The sequence below is a fragment of the Cutaneotrichosporon oleaginosum genome, assembly GCF_008065305.1.
Source record: "Cutaneotrichosporon oleaginosum strain ATCC 20508 chromosome Unknown ATCC20508_contig03, whole genome shotgun sequence".
In the NCBI taxonomy this organism is placed as follows: domain Eukaryota; kingdom Fungi; phylum Basidiomycota; class Tremellomycetes; order Trichosporonales; family Trichosporonaceae; genus Cutaneotrichosporon; species Cutaneotrichosporon oleaginosum.
This window is the reverse complement of record NW_027072172.1, coordinates 2,743,935-2,769,489: the sequence shown is the minus strand read 5'-3', so window position 1 is coordinate 2,769,489 and position 25,555 is coordinate 2,743,935. Positions and strand designations below refer to the sequence as shown.

The following is a 25,555-nucleotide window of genomic DNA, read 5'->3' as shown; positions in this document are numbered from 1 at the left end:
CGTCATGCTACACTGCCAAGGGCTCAACCGCAGAGCGCTCAGGGTGCGAGGCACATGTGCGTCCTTCCAGGCCTTCCTTTTGGCGCAGTGCAGGGCTGGTTTCGCCAAGAGTCACCGTTTCCGCACTCCTGAAACGCACCACACGGCTGTTGTTCGCGTCTAGTCACACAAATGCTCTACTGATCATGCCCTACAACACCAACTGTACAATAATCGCCCGAGCTCAGTATGCCAGCTTATGTGGGGAAGAGATCTGGTGCTCTGCTGTCAGCCAAGCTCACGCTGCAGCCCCTCACATGCGCCGGAAGCTGCTGCGCTGCACCCAATGGCCCCAGTAGATCTGGAGCCGGGTCCCGAAGCGCACGCCGCCCATGTACGGCTCGACGAGGGCGAGGGCGGCGGGTACGGGCCCACCGCCACACATCGCCACGATGCGTGCCAGCCACGCAATAATGTACAGATCGGCGATAGACTGTCGTCAGCCCCGCCTCCTCGTGGAACGCACTACGTCGTCACCCAGCGCGAATGGTCCGATCATCTTCACCTCAAGCTTGGCGAAAGTGCCGGGCAGATGCACCGCCCACGCAGCATTGCTCGTCTCGTAGTACTCGAGCTGACGCTCGTCGTCGACTGCCCCGTTCCACACGTCCATGAGCGCCTGGCTTGACCGCCACTTGCCCTCGAGGGTCGTCACCATCTCGGCCCAGCGTGAGCCCTCTTTCACATCGCCGCTGGCGTGGGCCGAGGCTGCGCCGTCGCGCGCCACGTCAAGGTATTGCGCAATGACTTTTTGGCGGTCGCGCAGCCGCACGCCCTGAACGCCGCGCAGCTTGACTCGAAACTCTGAGGCGTCGCGCGCCGTAACATCGAGAAAGTTTGGGTCCACGAGCGGCGAGCGTACCAGGTCGATCAGGTCCTCGCATAGTGCGCGGTCTCCGGTCAGAGAGCGAGGATGGTTTATAGATGTTTCCGCTTACCTTTCGCTGTTAGGGGGGAGAGGATTGGTGTGGGTCGTCGAGAGGTAGCAGGTGATGGCAAGGGGGGCCTGCTGGCGTCTATAAATGCGCAGATACTCTGTGTCAAAGTCAGAATGAAGTCGACAAATGCACTACCTTCATGTCATCCAAAATGTGGACCCCGGAATGTTCACCGTCCTCGCTTCGATCCGCTCGTGGCAGCACGAGTGTGGGGATTGTTGCTGTCGTCAATATGGATGTCCAACAGAATGAGGGTGTATTAACCATTTCGGTTTATTCTGGTGACGTGTCAGTGTCCAAGCATTACTCGCCATAGGCATTAGTTCGTGCGCCTCTTACCTCAGATAGCCGGGGGAGAAGTTATGTCCAGATGCTGCGGTGTCAACGAATGTTCCCTGCACGGTTTTGAAGCCCCAGACATACTGATGTCAACGTGTTGTATATCGTACTCATTGCTGTGGTATCCTTTCTCCAGCAGACACAGACGTGGCACTGTGCTAAGAAATGATGAAGGCCAGCTGGAAGGTCAGTGGGCTTGAGGAGTTAATGGGACACCGCTCGCCTGCGCATCTCACACACTGCGGACTCCGTCTTTCAACTGGACATCGTAATCATTGCCCAACGTCTGCTTTGACTGTGATGCAGCTCCCACGTCTTACCCTGGGATGTTACTGCACGCCGAAATTTGTCGCGGTATGCCCCGCCCCAGATTCCAGATTGAAAGGGGGCGAACTGGGAGGGCACGACCGACGCTTCTCACGCTTCCACAGACGTTCGCCGACCCATTTTGGGTATTCTCAGTGGGGAGTCGCAACTCAAGGACGTATTCGTACTTCCCGGTGGTTGCGCTCAAACACCTGCGGAACCCCACAGTGCCACACCCATTTCCCAAGAGCATCCGAGCCAACGACGACTTACCAGTACAGGACGGCTTTCCGCCTGACATCGCTCCGTAGCGTGTAGTCGGCGAATGCAGCGGTGGAAGGGCCCTCATCCTGCATGGAGAAGTTGATAACCGGGCGAGGCTGACACGGCGAGGCCGGTGTCGGGGATGGGAGGTGATACCGAGGAGAGGGTGGTGATGGAGATATGGGTGTGGAATGGTGCTGAACGTTTCGGAAGACTTGTGCCACATGGACGGAGGAACAGCAAGAGCTGGTTGAGCTGGAGCGTGGGATGTGCGCGGTGATGAGCGCGTTCAAGTTGACCAAGAGGCCAGACGCGGCGGCGGTTATTGGAAGTTGAAGTGGAGGCAGACCGCTGACCGCCGGAGGGAGGCCAGGGTAGGCTGGGCATGCGACACCGGCAGAAGGCACGAGACGAAGTCGATTCTCTTGCTTGAGGCCTCAGGCCTCAGGAGGCGCAGCACTTGGACGCTGAGGAGGAGGGTGACAAGTGCAAGATGACACAAGGCTGAGGCGCGAGGCGCCAGGTGGTGGCGCATGTGGCGTAACAGGGTCAGTCAGGCCCAGGATGATTTCCTCTTCGCTCCTGGCAAAGACTATTCGAATTACCATTCAGCTTCCGAAATACCCCCGCACCCAGAGATCGTAAATGCATCAGGGCCGTCTCATCAATGGTTGTGGCACCTCGCTCGCTCACAGCTCAAAGCTCGCAACGCCCAACTTGCACAACTCCCCCATCTACTGTACACAGGGAATTGCATCGTCGAGTATTACTGTATATGGTTTACCCCTAGGGGGCAGCAGGGGGTGCGGCCCTCGCCGTGCCTCGTGGTTGGCATGGTCGGATCTTGCCGACGCCTCCACCGTCTGCACAACGATTTGACCCGTCCAAGTTCTGCTGATCTGGCGCTGGCATGACTGGAAACTAGGGGCAGCTTGGGCTCACGACCCACCTGGATCGGCATGTCGGCATGTCAAGTCAAACTTGTCGGATTTGTCTTGCAACCTCTTGGCGTCGCTTGGCTCATGCTGTGCTTTATCCAAGCGGCGCAGGCCGTAAACGAAGTCGAAGGCTGTGGAAATGCGTTCTCCATTTGATATATCGCGGAATGCGGAGTGGCGGTTAGAACGGACATGTGGTACGCCCCGGTTACGCGCAGGGCATGGAGCTAATAAGGCTTCGCGCGGCACAAATGGCTACCAAGAAACGGCTCGTGCTGATGAGCTGATGACGGACATGACGAGATCGTCCCTCATGCCCATACTTTCCCCTTGTAGGGCTTGTACTCTGCAATACCTAGCAGGGTCACGGAATCGCGCAGAGCGCCTAGGCTCCGAGGCCTCGAGTTCAGGGGGGGGAGGATCCCGGAGGGGAGTCCGATCGAACAGTTCTGCAGAATTCATTATTATCTCAGCCGGACTGAAGCTCGTATGCAGCGTCGCCCGAGTTCCGCGGCACGTGGCCCACCACCCGCCTGGGCCTGATCTACAGATCCGCAGTCCCATATTCTAGCAACTCCCGAAGTCTTGAATTTCCACATATCCGTCGTGGACAAGGACAGAGCGATGGAGCGGTGAGGTGGGCGCGCCACAGAGGGAAAAGCGTCTGTGAACTCAACGCGGCGGCATGCAACCTTGAGCTTGGAGGGGCTTGGGAGCATAGGAGCTCTTTGTATGCGAGGATCCAGGTAAGCCCGGTAGCATGAGAGCATCACTCGAGCCTCAATGCGGGGTGCGGCATTCGTGTGGCGGCGCCTCCCCCTGCGCCATCGGCGCCCCTTCGGATGGCGGCAGCTTATCCGCAGTACAGTATGTGAAGCTGAGGGTTTGTGGCCATGACCATGACGTTCAACTCGACAATTCGCAGGCCTGCAAGTCTTCAGCCTCACTGTGGCCGTGACAACGAAAATACAGGTCCAAGCGCGCCAAGCGACTTGAGCCAGCGGACGACCGTCCATAGCCGTATTATCGCCTTGCATCCGGTACACAGCATATGCCGATATGTCATGCGCCAGCGCGACGCATGCCAGCATGCCAGCAGGCCAAGCAGCAAGAGCTGAGAGCTTGGACAACAGGTGAACTGCGAGACGCACAGAGATACTAGCGGCATTGGCTGGTAGAGGACTCCTCCAGCGGCATCTCCGTCGCCCACAGTCATCTCCACGATCTGCACCTTCCTTCCACCCAATTCACACCCTCTTTATACTTGCTGTCGGTTGTCTCTCACTTTGACATCGCACTCATCACAATCACCATTCCGGCCATCATCATTCAACATGCTACCGTCATCATCCTCGCCCATGCCTCTTTCCTCTCAGGTCACTCCGCAGATCCTGCATCCACTGGCAAAGAATACGGTCGTTCAACTAAAGGCAATCTGTCAGCAGGTACGCAAGCTCACTTTGGTAGCCCCGGGGTCATCCACGGCACGACCCCACTCAGCTCGCTTAGCCGTTAGCGCCTCATATCTCCCCTCCTGCGCTCCACCGATGCGTCTCCATCCCTTCCGCTTGTTCACGCCGCCTCTCATGTACTCAGCGCCGCTCACCCTGACTAACATGCCTCTGATCACCGATCTCATCGTTCGTCTTGCTGGCGTGTTACCTTCCCCCCTCGCTCCACTTCCCTTTGCCTCCGCCCCCGTTTAATCGCGACTTCCGTTGTCCAGCTCGGGATCCAGGGCTACTCCAAGCTCAAGAAGGCGCAGCTCGTCAACGCCATTCAACGCGCCAGCCCAAGCTCAGCATCCGGCTCAAGCTCGGTACAGCCGGCCCTTCCCACGCAGGCGCCCACTGATGCGCGTCATGCCTCGGCCTCGGTCAAGCCGAACGCCGCCGTGATCGACAAGCAATCTTTGCCTTCCACTAATTTCGCAGTCGGCCTGGGGCCTTCAACCTTGTCAAATGTTGCGAAGGACAAAAGCGGCGCACCAGTCAAAACACCATCCGAAGAGCGCGTTAACATTGACAGCAGTGGCAACAAGAGGAAAAGGAAGAGGCTCGACGCCCCCGTGGCCCCAACCTCCCAGCCAGCCCCGCGTAGTCCTCCTGATCGCCATCCCCTTCCTGCGGTACCCTCAAATGCGCCCACCCGTCTATCCTCTCCCATACAGCTCTTGGTCAGCCATCAACAGAGTACGTTGCCCGACCTGGTGCCCAATTCCAGGCCTCTGCTCGCAGCTGTCACGCAGTCCCTCGGTCTCGGAATCTCGGAGCAGAACCGGAACGGAGTGTCGGAACAAAAACAAGGCACGGTGCCGGGCGATAACTCAAAGATGGCCCAGCGCCATACTCCGAAGTTAACCAAGCTCAAGCTCTCCACCCAAGCTTCAAGAGTGTCTGCCATCAGAACTCCAAGGAGGTTTGTGCCATTGGCGCAAACAGCGACGCGCCCCCGGCTCTCTTCCAGCATTTCCGCTGAGGCCTCGTCCATCGCGCGACAAGTGAATCCCTCGGTTTCGCTTTCTCATGGTGCGAGCTCGACAGACCGCGAGAGCTACATCCAACGCCACTTTCTCGATTGCCTGTTCCACAACTTGAATCAAAGCCGAGGAAAGCCTACCACGTCTTTCCTTGTCAAAAAGGCGACACGACCAATGGCGTTCACAAGACTCAGTCGTGAGCTTTACATCAATGCCGACCATGAGGCTTTTGAGGTGGCTGTGAGGTGGTGGGTCGCGCGCCTGCATACCTCACTGCAACTTGGCTCGGGGCAGGAGTGGAGCGTCCTGGCTGGAGGCACGGGTTTGCTGGGCCCGGATATGACGTTATGGCCAGCGGTGAAGGAGTGCAAGAAGATTGTGGACGGGATCTATCTTGTCGTCACGGGGAACAGAGCGACCGAAGGAACGGCTGGAAACTTGGGCACGGTAGTAACCCGGGCAACTCGTAACTTGGGCAGTCGATCACGCCGAGGGGATCACAAAAATTCTGAACCTCAGGCCGTCATCGACGGTAGGTACCTGGTTCTTGAGGCGACCGGCGACGTGATCGCCTCATCTTCTCCCTCACTAAGCACTCACCTCGGCATCGCAGGATGCAATGTTCGCCCTGACTGGTATTCGTACATCATTAACCTCATGTCCTCCTCGCCTGCCTCCACTATGCCCACGACGCCTTTTTGCGGTGAGGCAGGCGCCTGTTGTGGCCATCGACTCTCCCGGCTTATGTCTCGCGTGAGCACCAAGGACAGCATCTCCGCGCCGGCGGGGATCCGCCGGGCCTGGATGGATCACGTGCGTCGCTCTGCAGATGTACGACCCGAGGAGAAAGCCCAGATGCTGCAAGTCGCGGAAAGGGCTGTGCTTAGCAGTTGCGTTCTTAACAGGTAAGATAGGGTGTCATCACATGCCTAACGGTACAGCTTCAGTGGGCAGAAGCTCACCGCCGTGGAGATGGATGCCGCATGGCTAGGCAAAGCATCCGTTCTAGACCAGGACCTTATGGCGCCTGGAGCCAGCCTTTTCGCTCCGTAAGCTAACGCGAATTCCTTAGCTAATCTGAAGAGCTAGTCGCACGGGGGCGCTCGGAGCCGCAGATGTTTCTGCCACGACAGCCAAGCCCAACACTAACGCAGCGGCGAGCAAGGTCGAGCTATATCTTCCTGAGTGAATGATCTCCCCTACACCGTCCCCATTTTCTCAATTGACAGCAGATCTCACCAGGTTCTCTCGGTTCACTTACCTCCCGCGCCAACTATCCCCGCCCTGGCGGTCGTGCACCGGGGCTCAGGGAAATCGGACTGGGTTCTACGCGACACTGGTCACGTGGTCGGTGATGAGGACGTGGGAATCTCGGAGCTGTGGCAAGGCATTCTTGGATGTGACCGCCACGGGGCGGAGACAAATGTGGACGATTTTTGGCGCGGGTGGGAGGGCCGTGTGCGCGGTGACGAGTGGGAGTGACCGATGAAGGGCTCTCTCCCGGGGAGGAAGCAGGACAAGCTTGGCTGATACTCACGTTGCATGACGTCTGATTACTGAGTGGTCTAGTTCAGGCCCTGCGCCGGAAAGACTGGGGTGCAAATCCGGGTCCACGGCCTCGCCTGGGGCAGTTGGAGATGCATGGAAGCACCACGGAGAGGTATGTGGTAGATGGGTGGTCGTTTGGTTGGCCGTGGATCGGTTGACTTGGGAGCTCGATCAAGGGTTTCTGACTCATGACTTTGGAAGGCTCGGCGCGTGAGTCTGGTATTGGACGCTCGGCTCCATTGTGAGAGCCTCCAACAGGTTTATCTCGTCCTTGTCCTTTATCTCCTCGCTTCCGCAGCCAACTTCCTTCACCGTGCGGGTCTCGTTGCTGCTGCTGGCGCGGCTGGCGCACTCAACATCGGGCGGCCTACACCAGCTTCGACGGTGGAAGCAGTATGCATACCCCACAACGAGGAGCAGCAAAAGGACTCCTCCTAAGAAGATGGAAGCGGTGATGATATCAAAGACGATGGGGCGCTTGTTGGACCTCTCGTGCTCCACTGGGTCGACAAATTCGAAGGAGGTGGGGTAGGGATTAGGCGGGAGAGTGATCGAGGAGTGGTGCTCGGATACGATGGAGGTGGTCGTGGGGATGATGGTGAAGCTCTGGGCAGCGGCCGAGGCTTCAAGAGCGAAGAGCAGGCTGGCAAGCATAGCGACTGAGGGTTTGCTGAAGCGCGGGGCGAAAGGGCATGTTTGTGCTGTACTTAAGGATGGGTCCGGAATATCGCGGCGTTTTGCATGCGTAGGCGTGAGGTCAAACAGATGTCGTTCTCATGCATTCACCGATTGAGTGCGAGTCCTAGCGCCGCGTGTATGAGACAGCAACAAAAGTCGGCGGCGGAACTGTGGAATGTTGCTGATCTCGCGACACGGCATCGCGGCTGGCGCCCAGGGGACTGGGCAGATCCTTAGTGCTTGTTCGCGTTAAGCGGTGTGCCTGAGCATCGCGCCCTGAGTTGGTGCTGTCTCAAAAGACAAGAACCCATCCAGACTTTTCGCGACTTTTCCTACGCAATGGACGCAAGCACCGGCAGCCACAGAGGTGGTGCAATGTAAAGTCACCATTAGCCTGTGTCAACACAACACAGCCGTTGGCGCGAATGGTGTCATGCGATGCAAGTGCTACTACTATGGGTCGGGACAGCCTACCTGCCCCGCAGCTGTTGGCTGTTGGGCTGCTCTTCAGCCCGCTTTCACTGTTTACTGGCCTCGGCGCTTCCTCCGTGCCTCCTCCACACGCTGGCGCTTAGCTTCCTCGGGCGAGATGCGGCGGGTGGCGCGGTCCTGTGCGTCGGCGTCCAACTTCGCGCTCTCGAGGAACCCAGCCGTGCGAGTCTGCGAGTATGCCTCGCGAACGGTGCCCTTGTGCTCGGCACCGGGGCGCGCGGGGTCGACGGTGCGGACGCGCTCGCGGCGGAGGTTCTGGTTGGCGGCGGCGGCGGCCTGCTTCTCACGCGCGCGGTCCATCATGCCCTTCTGCCAGTCGAGCATGGCGAACCACGTCTCCTTGATCGACGGGTTGGGGTTGAGGGCGACGTCTTCGGGTGGGGGCGGGACGGCCTTGGGCGTGGGGATGCCGAGGATGCGCTTGACAGCGGGCTGGCGGATGGTCCAGGCCTGCAGCGCCGTGAACATGTTCGAGGTCGTCCAGTAGAAGAGGACGGCGGCGGGCATCTTGGACACGAAGATGAGCATGATGGGCGACATGACGAGGAACGCGTTGCGGAAGTGCGCCATGGTGCGCTGGCTCTGGGCGGCGGGCGAGTCGGCGCCCATTCCGAAGACGAGGATCTGGAAGGCGAGCGAGGTCACGGGCAAGATGAAGAGCGGGTCGGGGAGGGTGAGGTCCGTGACCCAGCCGAAGCCGCCCTCGTGCAGCTGAGGGAGGGGGAGGGCAGCGAGCTTGCGCAGCCCGAAGAAGAGGGAGATGAACAGCGGCATGCTGACCAGCGGGAGGATCATGCCGCGGAACGGGCTCACGTCGTGCTCCTTCATGAGCGCGCGCAGGTTCTGCTGGGCGAGCGCCATGCCCATCTGGTCGCCCGCGGCTTGCGAGTCCTTCATGCGCTTCATAATGCCCTGGAACTGCGGGCTAACGGCTTGCATGCGCACGTTGTGTTTCGTCGTGCGCACGAGCAGCGGGAACAGCGTCATGCGCATGGTGAGCGTGAGCGCAATGATGGACGCCCACCACGGCAGCCCCGTGATCGAGTGCATACCAACGAGCGCGTCACGCAGCCACCCCGCCGTGTTCAGGAAGCCGTGCTCAAGCCCCATGAGCTTGAGGTCTGACACCTTCATCGCGGCGTGCACGGCTTCGGGAGACGCGAGCACCTGCTCCAGCGGCAGCCCGGAGTTCAAGATCAGGTCCTCAAGAGTAGGCGTGGCGGCGTTCGCCGGGCTCTGAGGAAGAAGAGCCGATGGGTCGCTGTGGAACTGGTGGTCCGGCGCCGTCGAGGTGAGGTGCGATGGCGCCGTGACCGCGTGCTCCGCCGGGACGGCTGGCATATCGCTTGCGGGCACGGGGGTAGAGATGACGGCAGCCGTTTCTGGCGCGGGCGCCGCCGCGGGAGTGGAGACGGTAAGGTCAGCCGGTGCAGACGCCGGAGCTGAGCCTTTAAATGGGTTCCAGGAGAAGTCACGCGTCGCGCCGAGCTGCGCCGCCAGCATTGTCCGAGGCGTCAACGCCGGACGCTTGCCGAGGGCGACGGCCGAGGGTCCGGCGCGCGCAACGGAGAAGTGGCGAGTCGCGCGTGGTGCATGCCTTATGTCAGCGCGTCCACGGGGCTGCGCACCTGCTCTGGGCGAGTGCCCGGGCGGGGAGAGAGCGGAGCATGGCGATGTCGGAGTGATGGCCGGAACTGCCGGATCGAAAACGCAAAAGTGGAGTGGAGGTCCAACTCGGAGGCAGGGAGCGGGAGCAAAACGGTGCCACCTGGAATAACGCCGAGTGCCAGGCTGCCAGGGTGAGGATTGCGTCTGTCGCTATTGGCGCCTCCTCTAGGTGGCAAGCTCTCGGACATCGGAGCCAGCTGCAGTTCGAGCTCGCCGTCACCGCCACTTCTCCCTATCCCCACCACGCACACCATGGTCGGCATGCTCACCACCGGGCTTAGGACCGGTACGCTCCGCGCGCAGACAGCGCTCATTCCAGCTTCGCTCCGGTCGTCTGCGATCAGGCCGCTCGCAATTGGTGCGCACTCCATGTGGGCGATGCTGACCCCAGCGCGGCTGCACACGACGCCGCCGGCGCAGGAGCGGCCCGTGCCCATCACGACGATCGCAAACCGCGGCAGCAACCAGGAGTCGCTTGAGACACCGCGCAACGGGGCAGGTGGGTTGCTCTGGCATTCCAAGCCGGGTGGAGGAAGGATCTGACGTGCAAGAGTACGTTCTCTCGACGCTTGACAAGGTCGTCAACTGGGCGCGGCAAGGCTCGTTCTGGCCCATGACCTTCGGTCTGGCATGCTGCGCCGTCGAGATGATGCACGTCGCCGCCGCGCGTTACGACCAGGACCGTCTCGGTGTCGTGTTCCGTGCATCGCCCCGTCAGTCCGATATTATGATCGTCGCAGGCACCCTCACGAACAAGATGGCGCCCGCGCTCCGCAAGGTCTACGACCAGATGCCTGAGCCCCGCTGGGTTATCTCCATGGGCTCTTGCGCCAACGGCGGAGGATACTACCACTACTCGTACTCAGTCGTGCGTGGGTGCGACCGTATCGTTCCCGTCGACATCTACGTGCCCGGATGGTGAGTCGCGTGTGTGTGAAGGCGAGCAGAGTGGCGCGGGGCGGCCGGCGTTGGCCCGTTTGGCAGTGTGCGGCGGCAGGCACCGCCGGCACAGAGGCCACTGAGCCTCCCCATTGCCAACATCTCCGGTAATGCTCGAGTTGCGGAGGGGACTATACACACTCCGTGTCCGCTGCGAGGAGGCCTTGGCCCAGTACGATTCGAAGATGGCTGCTCGTGCCAGATGCGCATCCGCCTCTTTTTCGAGGATCGTCATTATCACTGCTGTTCCGTCCCGAGCCATGCCTTACTCTGCCCCACTTCTCTTCGTTGAAGGACCGCGCCTTACTAATTCCAGCCCTCCAACGGCCGAGGCGCTCCTGTACGGCTTCCTCCAGCTCCAGCGCAAGATGCGCCGCTCGCGCACCGCTGTCCGCTGGTACCGCAGCTAGTTAGAATGCATGAGGATGGCAGTTTTGCGGGGGCCAGAAGAAGTGCCTGATAACGAGCCGGCGCACGACGCGCCACATGAATATTATGAAAGATAAACATCCCACTTCCAATATCTACTAAACCTCCCTCGCGCGTCGCCGCTCGGCCTCAAATGCAGCTTCGCGAAGATGCTTGAACTCGCTCCGTCCCGTGGCGCGACACAGCGCATAGAACCGGCTCTTGGAATCGCGCAGCAACTCCGCCGGCGACGCGTACTCCGCAATGTTGCCGCGGTGCATGACGAGCACCTTATCAAAGTCGATGATGGTGTGGATGCGGTGCGCGATCGTGATGATCGTCGAGTCGCTGAACTCGGCACGGATCGTGGTGCTGATCAGCTCGTCCGTCTCGTAGTCGATCGACGCCGTCGCCTCGTCCATAAGCAGCACCTTGTTGCGGCGCAAGATCGCACGCGCCATGCAGATGAGCTGCTTCTCGCCGCTGGAGAAGTTGTCGCCGCCCTCGGTGACGGGATACGAGAGGTCTGTGAAGACATTGGCGTTGCGTGGGGCGCCCTCCTCGGCAGCGGCGGAGGGCGCCGCGCCGACCTCCTCGCCCGCCTTGATCAGGTGCACACGCCGGAGCGCCTCGTAGATCTCGCTGTCGTCGTACTCGTCAAACACGTCGAGCGTGCTTCGCAGCGTGCCGCTCAGGATTGTGGGGTCCTGCGGGATGATCATGATGCGGCTGCGCAGGTCCGTGAGACCGATCTTGGCAATATCCAGTCCGTCGATGGTGATCTTCCCGCTCGTCGCCTCGACAAAGCGGAAAAAGCTCAGCGCCAGCGTGCTTTTCCCGCACCCGGTCGCGCCGACAATGCCGACCTTCTCACGTGGCGCAACCTCGAAGCTGATACCGTGGAGTACGTCAGGAAGATCAGGCGCGTATCGGATCACTAGGCTGTCGACGCTGATCGCTCCCTCAGCTGGCCACGAAGCAGGCGGGCGTGGCTCGACAAACTCGGGTGCCTCCTGCGCAACCTCACTGTACTCCTTGATGCGCTCCAATGCGACCATGCTCTGCTCTAGCTGCACGAAACGGCGCACAACGAAGAGTAAGTCGTGCATGACCGTACCAGCGAAGGCGAGGGTGAAACCGGCAATGCTTGCGCTTGCGCCGGCCATAAGCATCGCCATGGCTGTGACGCCCACCATGATTGAGCTGAGAACGTTGAAGCGGCTGGAAAGCCAGCGGTTGATGGCCCATGTCCACGCTGAGCACATAGCGTTCGTGTCGCTCAGCTTCATCATCTGTGCGAGGGCGACCGTGCTTGCGCCGAAAGCGCGGATGACCGCCACACCCGAGACAGTCTCGCCAAAGAGAGAATATACCGGGGATCGTGTGACGGAGTCGAGGCGGCGCATGTCGCGCGACGCCTGTCCGTACGACGAACCGGCCTTGTAGTAGAGCACTGAAACGGCGCAGAGTGCAACGACGAAACGCCAGCCGCCAGTGTACGTAATCACCGTAACGGTGCACACGACCTTAAGACCATACTGGATCGAGCGCCCAAAGTCGTTGGCCATCTTCGAGTCCAGACCCTCAATGTCCTTGCCGAAGCGGTTGAGCAGGCGTCCGCGGTTGGTCGTGTCATGGAAACGCAGTGGAGCGAATAGTACAGCCTTAAGCATGCCCGCATGCAGGATGCGGCTCGCACGCAGGTTGCCTCCGTACACGACCGCGTATGGCAGGTTGGTAAGGAGGCAGCCTGCGACTGTGATCGCCGCGTAGCCAGTCACGTAGTATGTTGAGCTGTGCTTCGGGTGCTTAGCGTCGTCGTCGGACCAGTACGACACCCAGCCACGCTCGAAGACGGGCATGAGCGTCGACACCAGGATGGCGAAGAAGAAGACAATCCACCACACGGGCCCTCCGAGGGCGTTGAAATACGTCTTCCACACAGACCATGCGATGCGGCCGCGTACGCGCTTCTCGTCCTCAATGAGCTTGCGCGGTACCTTCTGCTTCAGAAGCCCGTCCGTGGACGCAGCAAGGGTCGTAGCCTCGTCTGTCGGAGCGATGGAGCTTGTTTCCGATCCTGGCTCAGAGCCAGGCACCGATAGTTCTCCGCTTATGCTCTCCAGCTGCTTATGCGTTGGCTTCTTCAAGTCGGAAATGTTCTCCTCAACCGTTTTCTCTTCAGCGATCTCACCGGTTGTCGGCTGCGCCTCAGGATCCTCGGCCTCGAGTTCCTTCATCAGGCCACCATCCACAAAGTCTTGACGGGTACCGGCGAACTTGATATCGCCGTTATCGAGGGCGACAATGAACGCAGCTGAGGGCGAAACAAGGGTCGTGTGATGCGAGACAAGCAAGACTGTGCGGTCGGCAGTGAGTGGACCGCGGAGGCAGTTCTCCATGATCGCGTGAGCTGTGTGTGCGTCGACGGCTGAGAGAACATCGTCGAGGTACAGCGTGCTGGCACGCGAGTAGATAGCGCGGGCGAGCGAGACGCGTGCCTTCTGTCCGCCAGAGAGGTTGACGCCCTTTTCGCCAATCTCTGTTTCATCGCCGTCTTCGAGAATCTCGAGGTCGTTCGTAAGTGAGCATGCGATGATGACGGCGTCGTAGCGCACCCTATTCCATGGACTGGAGAAGATGATGTTGTCCTTGATGCTCGCGTTCTGCAACCAGGCCTGCTGGGGCACGTACGCGACCATCCCCGGCAGGAGCCAGTCAGCTTCGGCGATCGGCTTGCCGTCATTGTCGATGCTCATTGTGTCCGGTTGCGAGCGAGGAACGCGCGCCTGACCTGCGACGAGATCGGCTTCGCCTAGCAGTCCGCTGAGCAGAAGTGTCTTGCCCGACCCAAGGCGACCACAGATAAGAGACAGCTTGCCCTTGGGGAACCGCAGAGTGAGGTCAGCAAGCGAGAAGGCCGGCCGGGGCGTGGGAACGGTTGACTTGAGGCCGTTGGCCGAGTCATCCTTGGGCCAAGTGAAGGTTGCGTTGGTGAGGACAATGTCGCCGCCGTCAAAGTCGGAGGCGGCATTCACTTCTGCAAGAGTCATGTACTTCTCGATGCGGCGGCATGAAACGAAGCCCTGCAACGCCTGCATGAACGTCTCCGGCAGGGCGTTAAGGGCGAAACGCAGCTCGTCAAAGACAGCGATAGAGGTGAACGCAACAGCAGGGGTAAGCTTCTCGCCGCGGATCACGGTGTAATGGACGAAGGACACGATAGTAACGAGGATCGGCGTGAACGCCCAAAGCACGTCGAAGGCGAGCTCGATCTGGAAATTGCGACGCTGCCACCCGAGCTCCTCGCGCCGAATCCTGTTGACCCGCGTTTCGAAGGGCCGCTCCCATGCCATGAACTTGAGCATTCGGATACCCTGGAGCACCTCGTTCATGAGTGCTGTGCGCTGGTCACGCGCCTTCATGAGGCCCTCCTGCGAATTGACGACGACCTTGGAGGCGAGATGGCTGAGGGGCAAGCACAGGAGAGTGGTGAGCAGCCCAACGAGCGCAGACGAGCCCAACAGGGAGAGCAGGAAGAAAGTCGCGACGATGATCTCGATTGGACCGTCGACGAGGGTGAAAACGTGGAAGACGAAGTCACCAACGCGGTCGACATCGACGGTAAAGAGAGTCATGATCTGTGACTTGGATGAGATGCCCTCATCGCTATCATCATCACTTTTGTCCTTCTTCTTCTCTTTCTTCTTGTCCTTCGAGCCCTTCTTGTCGCCATCGTCCTCTTCATTTGCTTTGCCTGTGTCGTCTCCCATCGCCGCGATGTCCTTCTTGCGCAGAGTTTTGGAGAACAAGATCGTGTTGAGCTGCAGCTTAAAGCGGATCCTGAGATTAACGGACGAGATTGACCAGATGATGCCAGCAATCAAGAAGATGAAGAGGTTGGACACGAGAATGCCGATGGCGAACACCCAGCCCCATGCGGGGTTGGTGCGTCTTGGATCGTTCTCAAGGTATGTCAGGAAGAAATTGAGGAGAAGGTGTGGTCCGTAGTAGAGAACACCGGTGACTGCCGCCAGACTGGCCTGTGCAATGAGGAGCCCCTTATTGACCTTCGCCAGCTTCCAGAGGAGGTTGTACCCTTCCCACTTGCCGAAGCGCGTGGCCCGCTTGCCGTACTCAGCCTTAAACTCGATGAAATTAGGGAGGGCGCGCAGTTGGGCGGGCACAAATGGAAGATCCCAGACGTCCATCGAGTCGTTGACCTTGGAGCGCTCGATAACAGCCGCGCTGTACGAGAACAACATCCACTCGGGAATGGTGACATTGACCTCGTCGGTAACATTGGCAATGTTGGGGTTGAGACACGGGTGGTCGAGCGGGATGGCTTCAACAATCTTGGCTGGCAGCAGATCCTTGACGGGGATGTACATTGGTGGGCCGCGGCGAATGTTGAGCACGATAAACAGAGGGATGAACTGCAGCAGCGGAAGGACCGCGGTGAGGATGGAGATGAGCTTGAGGGGCGGGTGTAATGTGAAGAGTGCGAGGCTGACGGGCTTTGTAGGTACTGGAGTCGAGGGAACGAGCGCCAGGAAGCCCACGATCATGAACTGGGTGAACATGCCGGCTGCGAGGTGGATCGTCGTCGCCCAGTGTGTGCGCGTCTCATTCTGGCCTAAGAACCAGACAGTCATGATGATGGTCGCGAGGTGGGCGGGTGCCAGAAGGGCAGGGAGAAGGAGCGCACGGACGCGCTCGTGCTCCTCTAGCCCCTCAGAGGAGATGATGGTGAGCGTCAGGAGAACGATGTTGGCAGCGACCGGAAGAAGGTAGGTAATGAACAGCGCAATCTTGAGCTGCCACTGCCTTCTCCAGAACCGCTCGGGCTGAACAGGGACGCCGTCCTCGCACACGATGGGATTCTCAATCTCGAACGCATCGCGTATCGGCCCAAGACCATCGTCAGCGCTCAAGGGCAACTGGACACCTCGGCGCCGGAGAGCTAGAGGGATTGGTGACGCGGGGTGCGTCGACAGATAGATTGAAAATGAGACAAGGGACGTCAGCGGTATCAAGGCCGTCGCAGCGAGCACGACAACTGCCGCCATGACTGGAGTCAGTGGCGCAGGCGGGGGAGGGTGCCGAGGGAGGTGACTGACTGGAGGTGGGCTGTCTCACGTCCTAAAGATGGACGCGTAGCGCGCGCTGGGGCCGCGAGGACGCGGAGGGAGGGCAATGTGATTGGCGTCTCGAGTCGTCCGCGAGGCCGAGTCAAGATTGACACGGAAGGTATGTGCGAATAGACAACCTTTTTGAAGCTGAGAGAACGAGAAAGAAGTGAAGAGTACAAGAGTATTCCTGGAGACGGAAGAGATGAAAGAGATGCAAGAGATGGCCCGCATGGTACGGCCGATGGAGTCCCACTACGAAACCTTTCGGTTCCGGCAGGCAAAACGTCATTTGCCACCAATTCCGACCGAACCCTGATACCCTTATTCCGCTCTCCTGATGCAATTTATACTATTTAGCCCTGCTTAATTAGTACTATTTCTGCTCCTAATGCAGAATTATGATTTGACGCGATTGCCTTTCGGACAAGCCTCGGCACGCTCGGCTCGACTCTCCCATCGTCGTCAATCCATCTCTCAACATCATCAACAACAACAACCCATTCCATCCCGCCAACCCCAAGTCCACCGTCATGGCTCCACCAAGCTACCTACACCGCCACCTTCTTTTATCTGCTCTTCTCGACCGTCAAGATCCACCACCTGCAGACGGCTTTGCCGTTCCAGGCCAAAGCAATGAGGCAGGATGCAAACTGGACGCCCTGTTGCTCCGGGGATGGTCAACCAGCTCACGACGAGCCAAGCCTCAGGACAACGATGGTATGTACATGGCTGGGGTACGCTGACGCAGTGTTGGCCAATGCCGACAGTCTGCGGTTAAAGAAGAATGACTTTGAAGTACTTGGCCGCGTGGGGGAAGGACAGTTTGGAGTGGTGAGCAAACCACAAACGGCGAGAACTGAGGCCAGGTCGACGCCGTGCGCTGCAAGCTCAATGGGCAAGTGTACGCTCTCAAGACCATTGAGAAGCATATGGCTGTTCGCGCCGGACCCGTGAGTTGACTTGCTGATGGCCGCTTACGCAGAACCTTGCACTTCCCTTTGAACGACACGTCCACATTCTAGCGGCGCAGAGACCATCACCCGCCCCTGCTCTCCTCACCGCCTTCCAGTCACCCAATGCTCTCCATCTTGTCACGGACTTTGCACCATGCGGCTCCATTTGGGACCGCATATGCGAGAAGCTGCCGGTGCCCGGGCTTGATACCGGTCGACTGGACGAGACTGAAATACAATGGTGGGGCCGACAAATGGTTGACGCCATCCTGTGGGTCCACGAAGGGGGATACGCACACCGGTGAGTCCATCTGCTCGAAATATCTGACGCGCAGCGACATCAAGCCCCACAATTTCCTCGTGCTCCCCGATGGTCGACTGTGGCTTACCGACTTTGGCTCGGCTGCTCCCCTCAATAGGGGGAAGGTGCCCCGCCGCTACTGCATGCTACCTGTCGGCACGCCCGACTACATTGCGCCCGAGGTGTTGCGCCTTGCCGAGGATGCTATGGTCGAAGCTGCCCAATCGGCTCAGTCGGACTCGGACGAGGACGGCGACCGTACTGCCCGCCCGTCCGATATCACGGCGCCGGGGTACGGACCTGACGTCGATTGGTGGTCTCTCGGTGCGACGTTGTACGAGATGGGAGTCGGGCGAGCGCCGTTCTGGGCTCCTACAATTGGGCCAACATACGAGCGGATCATGCGCTGCGACCTGCGGCTGCCGGAGGGCCTCTCTCCACAATTCAAAAGCCTTCTCTCCAGGTAAGCGGCCCGCTCGTGTTGACTAACAACGGACTATTGTGCATGAACGACGTGCGACTGGGGACGACGGACTGTGCCGATATCAAGCGCCATTCATTCTTCCGAGGAATCGACTGGACGAGGAAGCCAGGTCTCCCGCCGAAGGGAATTGCGCTGGCGCCCATCGACCTCGGAACGTTAGCCGAATCGTTTGTCCACGAGTACGACGAGATCACTGAGCGGACCTTTGACCACTTCTTCAACTCGCCTGGGCTTACCACCACGTCTGACTTAACGTCCATGTCCATGGCTGTGCCCGAGTCGACATGGTTGCGGTGGGTCGGTTGGTCGTGGGCGCCTCATGCCGAGTTCTTCGGGCCGGACAAGCCACTGATCACCCTGGAGGCGGCATCTCGAGCGTCTCGCCAAGCATCCGCCCCACCAGCGACGCAAATGTTTACGCCCCTTCGAGGTGGACTGCACGCCACTCCACCTACTGCACCTCGCAGCGCTCCCCGGTCGCTGCCTCGCACGCGAGATGTCGCCGAACGCCAAGCGTTTGCTCAACTTCTTCGCTGCGTAGAGGCAAGTGCCAAGAAGAAGCTGGCCTCGACTCGTCCCATCCCCGGCTCAGACTCGACGGTGTCCTCCATTACTTCGCCCATCATGTGGCGCAAGGAGCAGCCACCCACCCCAACACCAATGAGCCGCGAGACCACGACGCTCAATGCGACTTTTACCTCAAAGGCAGGCGTCCCCGTCCCGCGTCCCCTCTCACGCACATCCTCGCGCACCGACTTGCAGTCGCGCCCTTCCTCTCGCACATCGGGGCATAGCAGACAAGGCAGTGGCGCATCGCGCACGAGCTTTGACGGCAGCCAGCCCGCATCGCGCAGCGGGTCGTGGCGGCTCCGCGACTCAGCCTTTCTCGCCAAGCTTACAGCTGCCGCAGAGGTGAGGGACAAGCCGCTGCGGTCTCCCCCTATCCTCGAGAACCTCGGCCATCCAGCAGAGCGCCGCAGGGCCTCTTCGCTCTCGCAGAATGTCGAGGCCGCGCGTCCCGGGGAGCGCCGCAAGTCGATCTCGCATGCGCCGCTACCGCAAGCCTCGTCTTCCCGGCAGCCTCTAGTTCCGATTCAGGAGAGTCGCAAGTCGGTGACCTCCAAGCTCAGTAAGGCTGCTCCGCGTCACCCAGTCCAACAAGCTCGTCACAAGTATGGTGCCCTCGGCGCCGATCCGAGCGAGCAGCCGCGGACGACATCTGACGTCGATGCGTATGTACCGCCTCGCGACCCTGGCATCGTCGGAGGTGGATCTCGCCTGGCGGCGCTCGAGGTGTGGCACAAGTCGCTGGAGAATGGAGTAGACGTGAGCCTCCTGCGTTCTCGGGGCAGGGCGCTGATCACAGAACCTGGAACGCCGTCTCGCCGAGATGACGGCGCGATACGGGCAAGAGTAGACAGCCAACAACATACACAGCCTTTCAGCATTCTGTACCATAGCCACACTGTTGACACAGCCCTCACAACGTCGATGCATGATACACTTCTAGAAGTATACGGATGTACGCATTTAGTCATCGCCGAACCGGTCTGGCATGACAAGAGGCGCGACAAGGCTCCAAACGTACAGCGCATAACAAAGCCAGCTGCTGACCACCCGCATCCACATTGTCGCCTCCGAGCGGCCGATGTAAACATCTGGCTCGGCGCGAGTGACAAGGTCGGTAATCGGGTCCACTGGATGGTCGACAGGCGAGGTCGAGATGACTGCCCAGTCGGTGAGGAGGCCGGCGACATACATGGACGCGATGGCGAAGATAATGTGGAACCATGAGTAGTTGTACTTCGTGCCTGATCGTTCGTCGTCACGCTCCTCGCCCATTGCAGCCTCGATCTCCTCCTCTTCATCTTCTGGTTCATCGAGCACCGAGGCGGGGAGCGAGCCGGCATTGACGGCCGCGAGGATAGCCTGATAACGCATCTCGTCTCGGCGACCCTTGGGCTGCGAGGTAATCAGTCTCACCTCACCGTCCTCCTCGCCCTCTGGCAGCTGGATCGCGCCGGCGCGGTGGCCCTTGCCGACGAGTGCCTTGGACTGTGTAGCCGCGCGCGTGGTGGAGTACGCGATTGCGATGAAAGTGAACAGCGCACCTAGGACAACTGTCGTCGTCTTAGTTCCGCTGGTTGCCTTCTGGAGGGGGTTGCAGTGACCATCGTCGGTGTGGTTGACGACGGCAGACGAGGTGAGATATGTGCAGTATGCGGCGACCATAGCCGCCTGTGTGAGACCCGACTTGGGGTTGGCCTCCTGAACGGGACCGGAGATGGCGAGAATGGTGACGATAATGCAGAGGAGAAGGTTGGCGGTCACGAAGAAAGTGTTGAGGCCACACCCGGAGCCGGAGAAGAAGACGTACAAGACCACGGTCACGGCAATGGTGGCGATATACAAACCAAACGTTGAGCCGACAAGGATGAACTGCCAGAGATTCGAATCGGTGCGCTCCCAGTTGTCGAGGCATGTTTCCGACCAGGTGTGCGCAAAGTCAACGAGAAGGACGAGGCCGATGAGGATGAACACGCAGGCGCCGACCGGAACGATGTACGAGCCATAGAACATGAAGAACTCGTTGGGGATGAGGAAAGCAACAAAGCACAGAAGGAAGTACGCGACGAGCTTGAGTCCCCACCACCTGGCGTCAGTGAGTCACCTTCGCTCATCAACACACCCATTCTGGATCGCCGACCGCTTGGCTTTGGTGGATCGTACGCCGATGAGCAACAAGCTGAGAATCAAGTGGAATAACGTGAGGGCAAACTCGAAGCGATGAACGGCAAGTAATCCGTAGCACTTGCCCCCGCTGCAGTCCATCTTGATCCAGTCCCACGATATGCGTTCCAGCCATCTAATGCCCATGTCTGTTCGCGATATGTACGCGAGCATACTTGCGATCGCGAAGATGATCTGCCATCAGCGAGGTTCCTGGAAACTGAACTCACGCCGTAGCCGACACGCGTCGCAATGGAGGAGTTGCAGTTGCACGACTTGCAGAACGCCGATGCGGCGGTGCCACCTGAGACGTCAGTTGCCACTCGAGATACCACACACCCATGAATACTGCGCATGTGGAGCAGAGTGTGGTGCCGAGAGAGCCGATCCCGGCGAAGATGGGGATGGACAAAAGAGCGCCCATGTTGATTTTGCGAGAGTGTGCGATGACAAGAAGGCGATTAGGCGAGAGGAAGGAGGAGAAATGGGATGTGGTGGATCGGTGGATCACGTCGTCGGAGCAAGCGTGTGGTGGAGGCGGCGGCATGCATCGCCGAGCCATAACCGCCCACGTGGGGTGATCAAATGACGTGGAAATGAGCATTATAACAGCGGTGACGTCCACTGTAGCTCAAGCAGCGATTCTGGATCCGTCCCTGGCTTGCAGCATCCAGGGCCTGGGCGCACGACGCATGGCCACCAGCACAGAGCTTCGAGCTTTTCGACGGATGCAGCTCGAGCAGCTCGACGCACGACGCACTCTCCTTCTGCCATCATTCAATCTCCTTTCTTCATCTCCCCATCGCCACTCGCATCGCTGCCCACCACCCTCCTCTCCTAAAACCAAAACACTTTGCCGTGCTCGACATCGGGCACGAGCATCCCCCAAAACCAGCGTGATCACGCTTTCAAGCACTGTTCGCCATGGCCCAGCAGCAGTCTCCTCACCTCACCGACATTCCCCAGGCGATTCAGATCGCAGCGGCCGCAGACCCATCCATCGACCCCGCACTCAAGCAGCAAGCACTTGACTATCTCCAGAAAGTCAAGGAGCGATGCGATGAGACCTGGCAGGTGAGTGTTCAGCTCTTCGACTGCGGGCAGAGCAAGACAAGCTGGCAATCACAGGCGCACGCGACCACACACATCCCCGCCCCTCGTCTCCCGGTTATCGTGGCGTGTGCTAACGCTGCAGGACTGTTTGTCCCTCTATTTGCAAGGCGCCGGCGCTTCTGGCGTCGGTGCAACGGGCTCGGACGGCAAGGAGAAGCTTGATCCCAGCATGCGCATGTTTTGCGAGCAGATTGTGGACGCAACCATGATCAACAAGTGAGACGATTCGAGTGGCCATGATTTCTGCACCATACTGACCAGCAGGCCCGAGGCCATGTCCGTCGACTCGCAGAAGGCCATGTACGAGGCAATCGTCGACTTTGTGCGCGCCGAGTACATAGAGGGTTCTTGTGAAGGCGGCCAGTCGTGTGAGTACGGGTAACGCCGACGCAGTGGCCCCGGTCACGACCTGGAGCTGACGATCCGCACAGTCCTTCGCAACAAGCTCGCGTTCACCATTGCGCACCTCTTTCTCAATGTCTACCCCAACACCATTCCCACTTTCCTTCATCCCTTCATCGACCTCCTCGTCCCTTCCAACTCGACCAAGAGTCTCAACCCCTCTCTACTAGCCGTCCATCTCCTCATCGAGATTGCCCAGGAAATCCACGACACCGTCATGCGCAGCGCCCGCCCTCACTCACCCGCACGTCAGCAGCGCGATGGCCTCATTCGCGACGGTATCCGCACGAGCGGTGATGAGCAACTCGCGGTTAACAGTCTTCTCGCGCTGGCGACCAAGGGTCTGGAGCTGTGCCGCAGCGGTGACAAGCAGTGGCTCGAAGTGACGCAGCTTGCGCTCAAGGCTCTTGGAGCGTGGACCCGTGAGCCTCTGAAAGGAAACGTTAGCTAACAGCAGCTTGGGTGGACCTTGCAGTGGCTCTCACGCCCGAAACCCTAGGGTTTTATCACCAGGTTCTACAGCAGAACATTACGTCGCTACGTACCCAGGCGGCGGGTATCATTAGAACCTTTACTGCCAAGGGTATGCGCGATCCTGCAGAGAAGTTGCAGGTCCTCAAGGTCCTCGACATCCTCTCCGTGCTGGACCCGCTGGAAGCCCAGACCAGCTCGAAGGAGGATCACGGCATGGTCCTCTTTCGCGCATCTCTCGCCAGTGTGCTCCAGGTTTACGGTACGGAGCTCATCAAGCTCACTGAGCTGGATAATGCCTCCGAGCAAATCCGTAACGAGGCAGACAATATGCTCTCTGCTTCCATTCCTCTCATCCTACGCTTCCTCAGCGACAGGCATCCCGAGGTTCCCACGGCAGTCTCGCCCTTTGTGTCGGACTTGTTGCGTACGGTATGTTGCTCCGCCGGTGCGGCTACTGACGCCTCCAGTTCAAAAAATACGTTAAGCCTCCAGCTACCCCATCCAACGGCCGTACGATGGCCCCTCCTCCCCCCCCCGTTCCACTTCCCCCTGGCAAACGCGACTTTCTTCTCTCTGTGCTTGAAGTGGTCGTTCGTCAGCTCGAGTGGCCCGAGGACGCTGAGTGGGAGGTCGTTCAGGACGAGACGGAAACCGACGAGGGTGTGGAGGCGTTCTGCGCGATGCGCCGCAGTTTCCGCAGCGTCATCGACCACATTGCATCGATCGACAAGTCACTTCACACCGAGGTCGTAGCTAGCATTGTCGTTAACATCTTGGAGCGCCTCTCGGCTCAAGGCGCCTCCGCTGTGACATGGCAGCAGGCGGAGCTTGCTGCTTTCCTGGTCTTTACATTTGGGGAAATTGCGAAGAGCAACTCGCGTGCGGCCTTTTACGAGCTTCCTCCTGAGCTCCTCTCGAGGACGGCTGTCAAGATGGCACGCTCCTCCGGCCAGTCGACTCCAACCGGCGGAGCTCCGCCTGATATCGCCTTCCTGGACTCGAACACAAAGATAGACTACGAGCAGTACCCCCTCACGCCGCTCGGTCGCCTCCTCACTCTCAGCATGACCTCGGATCTCGCCTCGTACCCCCACCCTAGTGTCCCGCTAATGTACTTCGAAATTGGGGTCCGCTACGTCGACTTTTGGAAAGTCAAGAAGGGAGCAATCCAGCCCATGTTCGAGGCCCTTCTGGATACCCGCGGCATTCGCAATGAGGACGAGGGCGTCCGTCGCCGGTCGTTCTACCTCCTCGCGCGGTTCATCAAGGAGTGCAAGATTGAGATGGACAAGGCAATGATTCCTATCATCCTTGACAGTCTCAGGGAGATGCTTCAAATCCATCCGAAGCTTCCGCAAGCTGACACTCCGGACGATGATCCGCTTCTTAAGGCCACCACAGGCAAAAGCTACTTCCAGGACCAACTTCACCTCTTCGAGGCCTCGGGCATGCTCGTTTATCTGACCAAGTCTGATCCGCAAAGTCAGATGGGGTTCCTCGCCGCTATTGCTGGCCCTCTCATGGCGGGTGTAGGCGCTGGTCTTGACCAGTACAAGCGCAACCCGCAGGACCAGATGGCCGTTCTTCACGTCCATCACCACCTCATGGCTCTCGGGCACTTCGCAAAGGGTTTCCCGGCAGTATCTGACGACCAGCTGGAGGCGCAGCCGTACAGGCAGCCTTTCAAGCAGATGACGGAGGCACTACTTGAGGCCCTCGAGGTGATGAAGACCCAGCGCGTCGTCCGGGACTCTGTGAGTGACATTTCGAATTGGGTGCTGACATTCCAGGCTCGTTTTGCATTCTCGCAGTTCGTGAGCGCAATCGGGTCTAGCGTCGCCGAGCTGGTCCCGAGGTTTGTCAACTCCGTTGTCACCGAGTACGGGTCGGCCGAGCTCGTTGACTTCCTCATATTCCTTTCTCTCCTCATGCACCGTCTCAAGGTAAGCGGTCTTATCGATGACCTCAGCTGACATCAGAAAAACACTTTCGAGACGATGGACATGCTCCTACTACCCCTTCTATCCAGCATTTTCGACGTCCTCAAGAAGGAGATCAATGGCACAGACGAGGCCATCACCCACCGTCGCCTACAGGAGGCGTACCTCGGCTTCTTCACGGCGCTCATGAACGCCAATCTTGAGGGTGTCTTTATCTCGGACCGTAATAAGCCTCAGTTCGAAAACGTGCTCCAGTCGCTCATGAACATGAGCGAGGACAGCTCAGACATGATGTCGCAGCGACTGGCTTTCGCATTCTTTGGCAAGTCGGTCATTGCTTGGGGGACGTCGGCCACCGCAGCGTCCAAGCCCTCGGTCTTTGCTGACACGGCAATGTCGATGCAAAGCCAGAAGGTAGCGGCTGGCCTTGCCAGCGCCACCAACCAGCATGCCATCTCCAAGGAGGATCGTGCGGCGATGGCCCTTCCAGGGTACGAGATGTTCATCTACCAACGCCTCGTCCCAACTGTCTTCACCGTGTCAGCCGATCCCAAGTTCAACGTCAAGCAGGGCCTGCCCGTTCTCCACGAGATGGCGGGCGTTCTTCGCAATGTTGTCACGGCGCGCGGCCAGGAGGGCATAGACTTCCTTCTTGGCGACATGCTGCCCAAAATCGGCTGCCCGCCGGGCATGGCGCAGCAGCTTATCGAGCGTCTACGCACGCAACCCGCCAAGGACTTCCGCAAGACGTACGCCGAGTTCATCAAAGCCATGCGCTCGTAGCATACTAATTCTCCCATCATTACCTTACCACCACTCGCATCACGACCCGAACTTCTCGGCCCGAGTAGCATATCATCATCCATCCATGTCTCATCGCATCACAATTAGCGCTGCGTGTTTATAGTTGCAGCATTGTCGGTCGTCGACATCATCATGCATAGCGTACTACGCTGCGTTAGGGTTGTGTTAATGGGGAGTGGAGAGCTG

The 25,555-nt window shown here is 59.3% G+C and overlaps 9 protein-coding genes across 9 annotated transcripts; 4 read left to right on the top strand and 5 right to left on the bottom strand.

Moving 5' to 3' along the window:
* Positions 1–236: 236 nt before the first annotated feature.
* COLE_04294 (uncharacterized protein) lies at positions 237–1,978 on the bottom strand (the record flags this gene model as incomplete). Its single annotated transcript, XM_065626336.1, has 8 exons — positions 237–261; positions 297–472; positions 506–933; positions 978–1,074; positions 1,113–1,209; positions 1,317–1,350; positions 1,401–1,495; positions 1,896–1,978. The coding sequence occupies 8 exons, from the start codon at positions 1,976–1,978 to the stop codon at positions 237–239; spliced, it is 1,035 nt and encodes a 344-aa protein (XP_065482417.1).
* A 4,440-nt stretch (positions 1,979–6,418) lies between these two features.
* On the top strand, positions 6,419–6,792 carry COLE_04293 (uncharacterized protein; the record flags this gene model as incomplete). The annotated part of the gene is made up of 2 exons (XM_018419751.2): positions 6,419–6,488; positions 6,536–6,792. 2 exons carry the CDS (start codon positions 6,419–6,421, stop codon positions 6,790–6,792), a joined length of 327 nt encoding a protein of 108 aa, XP_018276326.1.
* A 245-nt stretch (positions 6,793–7,037) lies between these two features.
* On the bottom strand, positions 7,038–7,505 carry COLE_04292 (uncharacterized protein; the record flags this gene model as incomplete). The annotated part of the gene is made up of 1 exon (XM_018419750.2): positions 7,038–7,505. One exon carries the CDS (start codon positions 7,503–7,505, stop codon positions 7,038–7,040), a length of 468 nt encoding a protein of 155 aa, XP_018276325.1.
* A 549-nt stretch (positions 7,506–8,054) lies between these two features.
* On the bottom strand, positions 8,055–9,690 carry COLE_04291 (uncharacterized protein; the record flags this gene model as incomplete). The annotated part of the gene is made up of 2 exons (XM_018420971.2): positions 8,055–9,618; positions 9,650–9,690. The coding sequence occupies 2 exons, from the start codon at positions 9,688–9,690 to the stop codon at positions 8,055–8,057; spliced, it is 1,605 nt and encodes a 534-aa protein (XP_018276324.1).
* Positions 9,691–9,941: 251 nt separating this feature from the next.
* On the top strand, positions 9,942–11,038 carry COLE_04290 (uncharacterized protein; the record flags this gene model as incomplete). The annotated part of the gene is made up of 5 exons (XM_018424160.2): positions 9,942–9,975; positions 10,009–10,047; positions 10,081–10,188; positions 10,241–10,607; positions 10,945–11,038. The coding sequence occupies 5 exons, from the start codon at positions 9,942–9,944 to the stop codon at positions 11,036–11,038; spliced, it is 642 nt and encodes a 213-aa protein (XP_018276323.1).
* Positions 11,039–11,155: 117 nt separating this feature from the next.
* Positions 11,156–16,105, bottom strand: COLE_04289 (uncharacterized protein; the record flags this gene model as incomplete). Its single annotated transcript, XM_018426932.2, has 1 exon — positions 11,156–16,105. The coding sequence occupies one exon, from the start codon at positions 16,103–16,105 to the stop codon at positions 11,156–11,158; it is 4,950 nt and encodes a 1,649-aa protein (XP_018276322.1).
* A 593-nt stretch (positions 16,106–16,698) lies between these two features.
* Positions 16,699–19,323, top strand: COLE_04288 (uncharacterized protein; the record flags this gene model as incomplete). Its single annotated transcript, XM_018424159.2, has 7 exons — positions 16,699–16,885; positions 16,917–16,999; positions 17,035–17,118; positions 17,151–17,422; positions 17,457–17,885; positions 17,918–19,232; positions 19,273–19,323. The coding sequence occupies 7 exons, from the start codon at positions 16,699–16,701 to the stop codon at positions 19,321–19,323; spliced, it is 2,421 nt and encodes an 806-aa protein (XP_018276321.1).
* Positions 19,324–19,436: 113 nt separating this feature from the next.
* On the bottom strand, positions 19,437–21,060 carry COLE_04287 (uncharacterized protein; the record flags this gene model as incomplete). Its single annotated transcript, XM_018425835.1, has 4 exons — positions 19,437–20,559; positions 20,596–20,831; positions 20,867–20,940; positions 20,976–21,060. 4 exons carry the CDS (start codon positions 21,058–21,060, stop codon positions 19,437–19,439), a joined length of 1,518 nt encoding a protein of 505 aa, XP_018276320.1.
* A 500-nt stretch (positions 21,061–21,560) lies between these two features.
* Positions 21,561–25,348, top strand: COLE_04286 (uncharacterized protein; the record flags this gene model as incomplete). The annotated part of the gene is made up of 8 exons (XM_018420970.2): positions 21,561–21,710; positions 21,832–21,965; positions 22,014–22,117; positions 22,181–22,573; positions 22,609–23,054; positions 23,093–24,379; positions 24,416–24,568; positions 24,605–25,348. 8 exons carry the CDS (start codon positions 21,561–21,563, stop codon positions 25,346–25,348), a joined length of 3,411 nt encoding a protein of 1,136 aa, XP_018276319.1.
* Positions 25,349–25,555: the final 207 nt, after the last annotated feature.